Consider the following 13,626-nt stretch of genomic DNA (forward strand, 5'->3'; position numbering starts at 1 on the left):
AGTTTCGCTCCCCTGTCTCCTTAGGTCTCATTCCTCCCAGCTGTGTTCCCCTTCTGTCTCTAATTCCTTGATGACTTCCTCAGTGTATTTAAGCCCAGTGTTTCTTTGTGTCAGTGTTGTGTCGTACCCTCAGATTGTACCTGTGTGTTTCTGTTCTCAGTAGTCATTGTTCAGGACACAAACACAAGACTCACACGGTAAATGTAACTGAAAGTGGCAGCTTTATTGTTGGAAATTACTGCTATAAATGCAAAACAACTCAAAACTAGAAATAGGAAAACTCAAAGTAAGCCAGGAACCAGGAATTACTTAGAACACGGAGGGAAGAAACAGCATAGTGAGGATACGATGAGACCACCAACAGAGAGAAACACAGGTCTTAAGCAATGTCAGAAATCTTTCTCTACACAAATTTGTGTGTTTGTATTTTTCCATGCACACGTTCAAACACAGTCGCTGTAATTCTTTTTGTCTGTTTAGCCCCACCACACTGTCTTTGCCCTAATTTTGCCCTAAAATTCAAGTTTCTGGGTGTGCACATAGACACAGACCTCCAATGGAGCTCTAACACCTCTGCGGTCTTAAAGAAGGCCCAACAGCGTCTCCACTTTCTGAGAATCCTCAGAAAAATGGACCTGAAGAAGGAGCTGCTGACCGTCTTCTACCGCTGCTCCACTGAAAGTGTGCTGACATATTGCATCGGTGTGTGGTTCTCCAGCTGCACCACAGCACACAGAAAGGCACTCCAGAGGGTCATCAATATGGCCCAAAAAATCACAAATCCAACAACACAAAGCAAAGATGGTTTGGAGTGCATTACACACAACATTGAATATGATAGAGTTTAATTTGAGGCTTCATACTAAGTGATGCTGTTGAGCTGACCTCCTCTCCTTCTCTGTTGCTGCAGTGGGTAAGACGTGGACATGTCCCACATGCAATAAGAAATATCTGACAGAGTACATGCTGCAGAAGCACGTCCACCTGACCCATGAAAAGGTAGAGGCCCAGTCGTGTCACCTCTGCGGGACAAAGGTGTCCACTCGCGCTTCTATGAACCGACACCTGCGACGCAAACATCCCGAGGTGAGTGGGGTCAGACCTGAGAGGAAACAACCCATATTACAGCACCCTAAAGGCAGACTCGACCTGAAATGCTGTCCTTCTCCTATATGCCTACAGGTGGTGTCTGTGAGAATCGACGAGTTTGATGAACTTCAGGAAAATTTGTCAAAGGATGATTCATCTATCAGCATTGTGCAGGTTAGAATAAAATTCTGGATTTCTGACACCACAGACCAAAAACGATTCATTGTATTTGGTCTAGACCAGGCCTCCATCCATTGTCTTCAGATGGTCCAAAATGCAGCTGCTCGCCTGCTAACTGGTATCAAACGGAGAGAGCGTATAACCCTAGTTTTAGCTTCTTTACACTGGCTTCCTGTCTCTGACAGGATCCAATTTAAACTTTTACTTTTTGTTTTTAAGTCACTTAATGCCCGAGCGCCTTCTTACCTGTCTGAGCTCCTCTCTGTTTATGCTCCAGGAAAAACCATGAGGTCTAGCTCAAAATGAATGCTGTCCATCCCACGGACTTGTCTCCAATCTCGTGGTGATAGAGCCTTCTCTGTGACAGGTCCCAGACTCTGGAATAGTCTCCCCCTAAATATTAGATCTGCACAAACACTTGAGCAATTGAAATCACTACTAAAGACACATTTTATGCCCTGGCTTTTAACACACTATGACCCAAGCATTCTGGTCTTATTTTAAATAGTTTTAGTTATTGTTTTAATTCTTTTATTGTCCTATTATTGTTTTATATTGTTATTATTGTATTACATTGTTGCTTTTTATTGGCATTTTTATATTGTTAAGGACTTTGTGCAGCATCGGCTGTTTGAAATGTGCTACATAAATAGATTTGACCTTGACCTTGACCTTTGACCTTATTGACAAGTGAGGTGGTTTTAGGGAGGTGTAGCTATGGAAACACTGACAAACAACAAGAAACCATATTGGATTAAGTATGTCTGTGGTGTCAGCTGCCTTAAAATCTGCATTTTTCTGTACTCTAAAGATGTTTCACTTCCTTCTGCAGCCCTCTCTGACCATGGAAAAAGACGGGATGTGTCAGAAGCGGCCCAGTCGACCTTCCCGACACCCCAAGAAGAAGCAGAGAAGCTCAGCTGAGCCGGAGCTCTCTGAGTCTGATGAATACGTTGATTTTGCTGAATCAAGGCATTGTCGGTGATGAGACTGAGATGAGCTCTGCTGTACAGAGCATCCAGCAGGTACGTGTGCACATTTCCCCCAGAAGATTCTGTTTTGTTGCTACAATAACGTGTCCAACTTCTTTCCCCCCGAACACCACGATAAGTGGATAAAGGCAGGCGGCCTGATTAAAAAGGAAAACACAGACTGAAGTTTTTCTCCCTGAAGAGCCCTTAAGTCACCCACAGCGGCTGGCTCGACATTGCCGATGAAAGGCTGAATAAATCTGGATTTGCACTTGTTTTGTTGATTATTTGATATGAAATAACTGTGGCAGTTGTCTAATAAAGTTTTTTTGAATGGACTATAATGTTTCATAACCTAATAAATTGCTGACTTTGGTAATTGTTGACCTAGTAGTTATGACTTCATTGGGAATTGTAGGATAAAATGTGGATCTGTTGAGTAAAGCAGGTGTAAAATACACACAGTCAAACCACAAAATGATTACATTTATAATATCAAATTGTTTTCCTACTGTTAAGACAGTGTTATGAAATTACACAAATGCAGTGCAACGCTTGAAGCCACAATTGACAGCTAAGGCTTTGTGATTACAGATGTGCTCAAACACATTAGACCTTTAACAATTTTAATAATATAACTATACAAAGTGGCATGATGCTTAAATAGTTTGATTTAAAAATGTGAAATAAGACATAGTTTCTGATTTTATTTATTTATTTTTCAGATGTGTTTACTACATTATTTCTTGAGTCAATATAAGGCTGTTTTTCCAGCTGGAGTAATTTATATTTGGCCTCTGTTCTGGAACTTTCCTAACATGTGCAGTATGGAAAGCCAAGAGGCCGGGAGAGCGGCAGCATCAGTAACAACACGTTCCTTCCTGTTAAAAGGGAGTTTTTCCTTCCCGCTGTCACCGTGTGCTTGATCACTGGGTGGTGTCTAATTGTTGGGGTTTTCTCTGCATTATTGTAAAGTCTTTACAATATAAATCACCTTGAAGTGACCGTTGTTGTCATTTCGTGCTATGTGAATGCAATAAAATTCAGTTCAGTTCAGTCAGCTGGTCTGCCAGGATCGCTGGCTGTGCTTGACTCACGGCCTCAGCCAGTTGCTGTTCCTTACAAACTTAGATTATAACAACAGTGTTGTGCTTTGGCACCAGATGAGCTGCTTTCATCATCAAGTTGCAATTGATTTCATTGTTGCCGTTTCAGGTGGTGGTTCTACCGACCCCAGTGCTCCATCAGCCTCCTTCCCCAACAGCTCAGTGGGACTGGCCAACATCACAGTCACGCCCATCACCAGCCACGCCCCTGCCCAGTTTACCAGCCTGCAGCCTGTCGCCGTGGGCCACCTGACAGCCAGCGACCGGCCCCTCACACTGGACAACTCCATCCTCACGGTCACCTTTGACACAGTCAGTGGCTCCGCTGTGCTGCACAACCGGTCTGCAGAACTCATCCCAGAGACTGTAGGTCCTGCTGGAAGCGGGACACCCCAGTCCGTCGCCCATTTCATCAACTTCGCCACTCTGGTCAACCCCATGGGCCACCAGCTAGAGGCCCCGACTCTGGCATGGAGGCCTGTACCTGCAGCTGAGGGCAGCCAGGTCACTCCAGTGGTGGAGGGTGCACATGGGGAGAGTCAGGAGGCCCAGAGCCAGGGCCCAGATCCAGGCCGGCCCAGCCAGAGCCAGCCAGCCACCCCTCAGCAGCAAAGCAGTTCTGCGCAACAGATACTCAGCTACTGAGCAGACACTAGGGGTGCAGGTCACCTCACACAGATACTGTTACATAGTAGAGTAGATTTTTAACAAACTGTACAAAGTTGTGATCACTGTCACCCAGATGCCTCTCCAGCCCAATGGAAGCAAATGGTATTGTAATATTTTTTTAATAGTAAAACAGAAAACAAATTGACAGTTAGTGAATCTGTTTTTGAGAAAATAAGGGAAAAAAAGTGCATTTAGCCACAATCACTGACGTCTGAAACCAAAGCAACGGTTGAATATTCTAACGCCTTACCAGCCTTGGGGGGAAAATGCATGTTTTCAAGATAAACCTGCTGCTTGAACAATGAGATGTGGAAATGCACCAACATGAAAAGCAGATGAACTTTGTGACAAATAAAGTGAAAATACGTTGACCACATTATAATAACACATGGTATTTGGTGTAGTCCCTAAAACAGCTGAGTGGTGAACATGATTTTTGAAAGCTGTAAACTGTAATTATTGTCACACTGTCTGAAATAAATATTGGCAGCCATTTTTAAAAATGATATTTTTAAAGAAAATTCATCAGGTCGTCGTCCTTTTTGTATGTTGTCAGTTGTGACTGCAGCTGCAGAGAGAGAGCCTGATGGCTGGGCCTTTGCCCATGTGGCCTGGCCAAGTGCAGCCTAAAAAAAGCTATATGGGCTCACCCTCCTGTAGGCCCATTTATTGTGGGCAGTCTAAGGCACACCTGTGCAATAGTCATGCTGTCTAATCAGCACCTTAATATGCCACACTTGTGAGGTGGGATGCAAAGGAGAAGTGCTCACTGACAGAGATTTAGACTGATTTGAGAGTAATGGGTGTTTTGTGCATGTAGAAAATGTTTCATATCTTTGAGTTCAGCTCATGAAAAATGGGAGCAAAAACCAAAGTGTTGCATTTATATTTTTGTTCAGTGTTTCTACAATTACACAACACATTTTGACACTCTGTTGAATGCTTTTATTTTCAAACTTGGCAATCCAGGAAGCCAAATGAAAAAGTTTAGATTTTATTTGAAGAACAGAGTCAGCGTCTAACGAATCAGAAGGTTTTTAGCCCATGAAGCAGTTCAGCAAACATGTAAAGCACCAAAAATGCACTTTAGGTAGAAAAGTGTTTAAAATAACTAATTACTAATGAAAGACTCGCTCTAGTTTCCTTAATTTAATTTAATATAATATAATTCAGCCAGAGAGGAAGCAGAAATCATGAGCCTGAATACTTTATGCAAAACACTCGTGGAGGGGTGTGAACAGAAACCAAACAGCCAACGGTATCAACTACGTGAAAAATGGCGCCATCTCGTGGCCTCTTTCTGTCACTATAATACCTTCAAAACTGTAAAAAAAATGCTTCACCTGTAAAAGTTTCAAAGTGACGTTTTTTCACCAACAGAACGTTGAGCAGCTTCAATCGATGACGTCACCGAAGAGTTAACCTGTAACGTTCATCTCATCGTCTTTATATTTGAATAGTTGGTGGAGAAATATCAGTTACCAGTTGGCAGCGTTCCTCGCAGCATTCAGTGGCGATTAGTCTACATTTACTCCGCGTTTTTAAAGAGCTAAAAGATTTCACAGCATTTTAAGGACTGTGTCATAACTCTGGATAAGTTTGAGTACGTAAAGTTTGAGAGCTGTACTGCTTTAGTTTCCTCCAGATTGTGTATCATCCCAGAAGAATGGACAGAGGAGACAGACTACCGATTCAAAGTAAGTGTGTGATAGTTTGGAAGACTACTGTTATTCCCCATAGGCAGTATCAAAAAGCTCAATACAGCTGTTATTCATAGGGTTTCACAACAAAGCAAAGGTGTATACAGTTAATACTAATTCATATTAGGTGCCATAAGCATAAAAACGATGTAAATACGATAAGAAAATTGTTATTATTTTTTTCATGTTGCATTAATGGTTGTCATTTTATTAGTCCGTTACTAATCGCCTTTCTGGGATCAATTGTTAGTGACTCCATCCTCCACCAGGGGGCTTTCGCGCGCTCTCCTCTTTGCCGGTACCGGTCCGTGAGTCGTTTGGTACCGGGCCGCGAGAGTTGAGGCTGTGAAATTTATGGTTTTCAGGGTTTTTATCGGTTTTCCTGGGTCTTTTCCCCTGGTGTAGTTGTCTTATTTTAAAATAACTATTTACGCGTTACCATAGCGACCAGAGAGCATTAAGGCGCAGAGAGGATCGGACGTTACTCTCAATGTTGTTGGTGCATTTCAGGAGGACGCTGCTAATAAAGTTAGATATTATTATATATTATATTTACAAAATACCACAGTTTTTGTTGTATTTATCCGCCATATTTATCCGTGATGTTGCACTGACCAGAGACATCTTTCAATTTCATTGTACCTGTGACAATGACAATAAAGAATATTCATTCATTCATTCACACCTTAAAGGTGACATTAAACTGGTTTTAGGATGGGGACCGCTGCTGTACAGTACAGAATGCGTTTAGCTTGTCGAATTTACACACATCTTCAATCGCTAGCAGTGTGACTCTGTGCTGTACTGTATGTTGTAAGTTTTCTCCCCATCAAACACAGCAATGCCGACGAAACGTTTTGCACCGTCAGAGGCTCCTGCGGGTGCCTTTGGTTTCATTCTATAATACTGGACTTATGTTTCTACGAAGGTTTGAACTTCGAGAGTTTAAACAAAAGAGAAAAGTGTGAAAATGTTCGTGCCTGTCTGAGAAAAGTGTATAAAGTGTGTAGTGAGAGGTTTTCCAGCCTTAAAACATCTTTTAATTGTAAAAAAAAAAAAAAAAAAAAAAAGTTGGCTACTTCTGATTTCACCTGTCACGGGTTATTCTTAGAACATAACTCCCGCGATAAACGAGGGACCGCTGTAAACTACTGCATGAGAGAGACAACTAAATATCACGTTCGTGATTCTTTCCCCCGTGTTTTCAGGGTTGTGACAAGAGTGTGGTCTCTCTTTGCAGTTTTTCTCATGGATTATCTGACAGTTTGTTTCTACACATGAAAGTTTCTGAAGTTTTAAGGCCTCAGTCACACAAGCCCAGAGGCTGCTCTGAGCCCTGAAAACATCCGTGTGGTACTGTGTATTTCCTGGTGCACTGGGAATACACATGTCTCTTTATAAAAATGATTTAGACTTTGCACTTAACTCATTCACTGCCAGCCATTGGCAGTGAATGAGTTAAACCCATTGACTCATTCACTGCAATTGACGGCTATAGACGTCAATGGCAGTGAATGAGTTAATTATAACAAAATCCTAATAATTGAATTTAATAGTGCATTACAACAGTGAGTGAGGGCTGAGGAAAACTGACATGAGGACATTTACACGTTGCTGCTCATCGAATGAAGCCTTTTTTATTTGAAGGAGCAATCACACTGTAATAAGTGTAGTGGACGTATGTTTGTATGTTCCCTAAGTAGTTATTTTGCATAAATTGGAATTTGTGGACAGTTTTCTCATCATATGAATGATAACAATAATATATTTCTCTGTTTGTTGTTGTAGGGGTACCAGTCGATGAACTGGTTTTGGAACTGCAACAGCGTCCGGATTTTGAAGCGATTCGGCCGATGGTCCGCTGGCTTGAATACGGTGTGTTGAGCGGCCTCTTAACTGAGGAAAACCTCCGTGTTCTGGGCCAAGTTATTCATCAAGTGCAACAAAATGATGAGGAGGAGGACAGAGTTTAGGACAATGATCAAGAGGCTGATAACGAAGAGGAGGAACAGGCTGATGTTCCAGTAGCGGGGATAGAAATAAATCCACCTCAAGTTGAAGGACCCTGGGTCAATAACAGAGAAGAAATCCCAGCAGGAGAAATTGACAGAGGTGGGACCAAGTCATTGTTTTGCAAGTCTCAAGTAAGTCTCAAGTCTTTATCCTCAAGTCTCAAGTCAAGTCTCAAGTAATGTCAGGCAAGTCAGAGTCGAGTCTCAAGTCACTGGTGTAAAAGTCCAAGTAAAGTCACAAGTCTGAAATTTTGAATTTCAAGTCCTTTCGAGTCTTTAAAAAAAAAACAACGAAAAAATAATGTTGCAGTTATGCTAAATGTAAATATTAGACCATGTAATTTTAAAATCTGTGTTTTTCTCAACACATGACAAAATAGTGAACTTAGAAAATATACACAAATTGTGAAATTGCACCTCTTTAAAATGCAGCTCAATTAAACCTAGCTCCAAGAATAATTTTCACCGACAGTTCTGAGATAAGCTGCATGTTATTCTTGGATGCGCTTGTAGGACCGGCTTTAAAATCGCATGACAAAAATATCATACATAAATAAATGATATTTTTAAAAAAATATAATTTAAAAAAAAACTGCATCACCAACGTAGCCTGGAAAACATTTGCTAGTTAGATGAAGTCAGCTATCTCATCGTAGCATATTTATATGCATATTTATAATTATACGCTTCTTGGAGTGAGTGCATACACTCATGAAGTTTAGTAACTTCCGGTCACTGCAACAAGCCCAGGTACAGTTTACCGACAGATGGGTGCAGGACCTTGAAATGCACCGTGTAGAACGAAAGACCATCGTACGTATCATAAGTTTACCAGTCTCACAAATCGTCGTCATAAATACACATTCGTTAACCGTTTATTAATAGGACCTTTGAGCTCAACGGTAATTAATTAGCAGTGGAAATAATTTCTGGTAGCATCACAGAAATGTAGCAGTGACAATAATATTGTATGCTGTAATCGCACTGGACAATTAGTGATACAAAACAACTGTTTTACCCTGTGAATAAAAGTATATGTTTTTGTCAATGTACCATAATAACAGAAGCGAAACACAATATTCTGTCACGACAATTCACTATTTATGCACAATAAACAAAGGAGCATAGCGCGACAATTTCTGTTCAGCGCCAGACTTGCTTGTAACCTATATCACCAATTATGTTAAGAAAAATGACGCATTAACTACAACAGCAGACTGACCTTTGTGGAAATGCTTGGAGCAGACTAACCTGTGAGCTGGAGGGTTCTGGGACGTTATATTTTGTCTTTGAATGGCTGCAATCCAGTCGCATCTTTGTTACTTCGGAAACATGGCTTGAACAATTTCTCTTCAACGACGTAATCCGATAACAACCGATCTCTTTACCCGTCGGCTTCCCGTGGCTGTCATGCGACCGGCTATTGCAGTTAATAACACAACAGCTTCTTGACATTTTTGTGTTTCTTTTTATCGCTGTGTGACTGGTTTCAATTGAAAGCCTGCGTGCGCTAGTACCGCTTGCCACGAGTTCCCAGAATCCTTTGCGGTTCTACCCGTGAATGACGTCACATTTTCAATCTCTATATAATATGCATGTTAAATTTTATATTTGGGGTAAAATATCAAGTCTTTTCAAGTAAACCGGTTCAAGTCCAATTCAAGTCCCAAGTCATTGGTGTAAAAGTCCAAGTCAAGTCACAAGTCTTAGAACATTATTTCAAGTCAAGTCTAAAGTCATAAAATTAATGACTCGAGTCTGACTCGAGTCCAAGTCATGTGACTCGAGTCCACACCTCTGGAAATTGAAATACACCCGGCCCAGCAAGCAGAAGATCCCATTCCTGAAGAAATGAGGTGGTTCTGGGATGATGAGGAGGATGACAGCGACAATGAAAGTGACCCTGAGAGTGGTCCTGACAGTGACAGCGACCACAGTGACACTGATAACAACAACAATGATAACAATGACACTGATGAGAATGACGATGATGATGGCAGAGACAATGTTCAGGATGCCCCTGTGCCACTGCCCCCCAGCCCAGTACCAGGAGGTTCAAGGAGGAGACCAAGGGAGGAGGATGATGACGAAGAAGAAGATGGGGCACCTAGAAAACAACTCAAACTCTGAATTTTGCTCCTGGACATCTAGCAAACCCTTCAGAGTGTCATGGCGAGTGAGATGAGCCGTATAAAATAATAAATGAGGATCCAATCAGAATCATCAGAATCAGAATCAGAATACTTTATTGATCCCTGGGGGAAATTATTTTTTGTTACAGTGCTCCATTTTAAACCAACATTAAGACAAGACAGACAATACGCTAACTAAGAATAGTACAATATATACATATATATACATACATACATACATAAGTCACTTATAAATAAATAGTTGGAAAAGAAACATGTGTAGCTGTAGCAGCAAACAGTGTGTTAAGTGGATGCGTTGTACAGGGAGATGGCCACAGGCAGGAATGATTTCCTGTGTCGTTCAGTGGTGCTTTTCGGTAATCTCAGTCTCTCACTGAACGAGCTCCTGTGACTGACCAACATGTCATGGAGTGGGTGGGAGGTGTTATCCAACATTGTCTTTATCTTGGACAGCATCCGCCTCTCCGACACCACCTTGAGGGAGTCCAGCTCCATCCCCACAACATTGCTGGCCTTACGGATCAGTTTATTAAGTCTGTTGGCATCTGCGACCCTCAGCCTGCTCCCCCAGCATGCAACAGCATAGAGGATCGCACTGGCCACAACAGACTCATAGAAAATCCTCAGCATTTTCTGACGATTTTCTATGAGTCTGTTGTGGCCAGTGCGATCCTCTATGCTGTCGCAGGCACTCGCGAAGGTGAGGTGGTTTATTGAACACAAAAATAGGCAAACGGAACAGAAGGCTATCTAAACTGAGAACAACTAAACTAGTGAACACAAACCAGGACATGAACATGAAGGAGGATGAGCAGCGGAGAATGACGACGGACAGCAGGGAGAACACACGGATGAAACATGGTGGATACACAGACGGACCAGCAACTACAAAGACAGAAGACACGACTTAAATGCACACAGAGAAACACAGGGAGATTACACACAGGTGGGGGACACAGCTGGGAGTAATCAACGGGACGAGACAAGAGGTAAAACTGAACACACTCACATGAGACGCAGACCTTCACAATAAAACAGGAACAAGAAACCATCACACAAAGACGCAGACTTGACACTGAGAGACAGACAGAAAATGACACAACCGAAGAACAAATCCTAAACACAATTAAACAGAAACATGAAACTAATAATAAACATCATAATCATCATCATCATAAACACAACAAGAGAACAAGAAAACAGACCCTGATGCAAAATTAAACCAAAACACAATAAACTCAAAATACTGGGTAGAAACTGACCCAGAACCGTGACACAGAGGATTCAAAGATGTACGTTTCAGTGGCAGCTAAATCTGTGAGTCGTCTGCATAACAATGAAATGAGATGCCATGTTTTTAAAAAACTGAACCCATAGGGAGTATATAAATTGAAAAGAGAACTGGGCCAAGAATGGACCCCTAGGGGACCCCACAAGCGAGTGAGGTTTTTGAGGATTATGTATCCCCCAGTCTAACAGAAAAGCTTTGGTTGGACAGATAAGATTTAAACCACTCCAATGCAGTCCCTTTGACTCCGACAGTGTTCAAGCCGAGAGATAAGAATCCTATGATCTACGGTATCAAAGGCAGCACTGAGGTCTAATAGTATTAAAATGGCAGAATCTCCCAAGTCAGCAAAAGTGAAAAGGTCATTAAAACCTTTTTAAAAAGCAGTTTCAGTACAGTGGTGGGCTTTAAAACCAGACTGAAATACTTCACTAATGCCATTTTTATCTAGAAAGGTCTGGAGCTGTAGAATAGGTTCCACCACAGCATGTTTAAAGTCAGCAGGGACACACCCAGACTGAAGACTGCTATGGACAATAGACAGCAAACTCATACCCACAGTGTCATAACATCTTTTAGTAAATGAAATGGAACAATATCCAGAGTACAAGTACAGTGAAGATTTTGAAGCAATTCACCCGATGGTCCACTGGTTTCAAATTGGTCTGCTGCGCGGCCTCTTAACTTAAGAAATTCTCCGTGTTCTGGGCCAAGTTATTAATCAACAGCAACAACATGATGTTGAGGAGGACAATCCTCAGAAGGATGAGGAAGAGGCTGATGAGGAAGAGGAGAAAGAGGCTGCTGTTCCAGCAGCTGGCACAGAAATAAATCCACCTCAAGTAGAAGGACCCTGGGTAAATAACAGAGCAGAGATCCCAGCAGGAGAAATTGAAATACACCCGGCCCAGCAAGCAGAAGATCCCATAGCTGAAGAAATGAGGTGGTTCTGGGATGATGAGGAGGCTGAGAGCAACAGTGACCCTGAGAGTGGTCCTGACAGTGACACCAATCACAGTGACACTGATGACAACGACAGTGATGATGATGGAGCCAAGAGTGGAAGAGAATGATGAAGAGACCCAGAAAACAATCCAAACACTGAATTTTGCTCCGGGACACTCAGTCTTGCACCCATCCTCCAAATGCACTGTCCCCCATCCTAACAAACTGAATCTCGGCTTTCCCTCCTCTGACGCACTGACTTAGTTTCCTGCCACCGGCGACCTGTTCACCTGACTGCCACGTACTACCTGTGGATATCAGTTCAGCCTGTGACCCACTATGATTGTGCATACAAGTGGAATACAACAAGTGTGTGTTTCATACCACTGGTACCTTGTTAGGTGGTGATGATCGTGCCCTTACTAGTCGCAGTTATGGAGTGAGTGGTCCTATTGGTTGGCTCCCACATTAGGAAGGCGGGGTTGGGGCCTTCCTATCATCATTAATATGGTTTGGTAAATGGCCTGTATTTGTATAGCGCTTTTCTAGTCCCTAAGGACCCCAAAGCGCTTTACACAACCAGTCATCCACCCATTCACACACACATTCACACACCTGGTGATGGCAAGCTACATTGTAGCCACAGCCACCCTGGGAGGGCCCATACCAAGTGTTATTGACCACACCCACAGCCTGTAAAATAGCAGAGAGACCATCTTGGATTCATCAGAGCCACTGCAAGAAAGTAGAGCTTGAAGCCCAGACCACCAGAGATTCACAGAAGTGTAAAGGGGTGTTTCACCAGGTGTCAGTGAGTCCAGTGGCGAGGGAGGAGTGCTGATTGAGCTCAGCTCGCACTCTCATTCTCTCCAGCCACTGACCAACTTTAGGCTCACTGATACATTTGGGTGTGGCCAACCTCAAGCATGAAGTGTTCTCAGGTGATGACTGGCGTCTTACTACTGGCAATGGCTCTATTCATCAGACTATCTGACCTGGAAGACGGCAGAATCCCATACACGAACCGAGATAAGAGACATGACAACTCACATCTACCGGACGTGACACAAGACCACATCCATCCTTGGATGAAAAATGCCTGATACAGATACGTGTTTAACAGAACCACAGAGAAAGACTGTTACGTCTGCTCGCACATGCCGAGCACATCGGTACAACCAACCATATATGGGAAACACCCTGGAACATGTGCACCAATTCTGATCTCTGACCACATCTTCAGAATGACTTGTGTAAAGTGCACATCAACATCACCATCCTCATCCAAGAAGAAATGCTCAACTTCAACAGTCAGACCACATGACTCAATCTGGGGAACCGACTGTACCTGAAGAGTTCAAGGCAGGCACAGAAATAAATCCACCTCAAGTTGAAGGACCCTGGGTCAATAACAGAGAAGAAATCCCAGCAGGAGAAACTGAAATACACCCGGCCCAGCAAGCAGAAGATCCCATTGCTGAAGAAATGAGGTGGTACTGGGATGATGAGGAGG

At 42.6% G+C, this 13,626-nt stretch overlaps 1 protein-coding gene across 1 annotated transcript; it reads left to right on the plus strand.

Annotated features, from left to right (window-relative positions):
• Positions 1–348: 348 nt before the first annotated feature.
• Positions 349–3,991, plus strand: LOC146571166 (PR domain zinc finger protein 15-like). Its single transcript, XM_085279578.1, has 5 exons — positions 349–388; positions 911–1,086; positions 1,183–1,263; positions 2,102–2,246; positions 3,456–3,991. Exons 1-5 carry the CDS (start codon positions 349–351, stop codon positions 3,989–3,991), a joined length of 978 nt encoding a protein of 325 aa, XP_085135704.1.
• Positions 3,992–13,626: the final 9,635 nt, after the last annotated feature.

The sequence above is a fragment of the Mchenga conophoros genome, linkage group LG7 (assembly GCF_057382185.1).
Source record: "Mchenga conophoros isolate Kocher_MC1m ecotype Shallow Benthic linkage group LG7, M_conophoros_male_GT1.1, whole genome shotgun sequence".
NCBI classification, from domain to species: Eukaryota; Metazoa; Chordata; class Actinopteri; order Cichliformes; family Cichlidae; genus Mchenga; species Mchenga conophoros.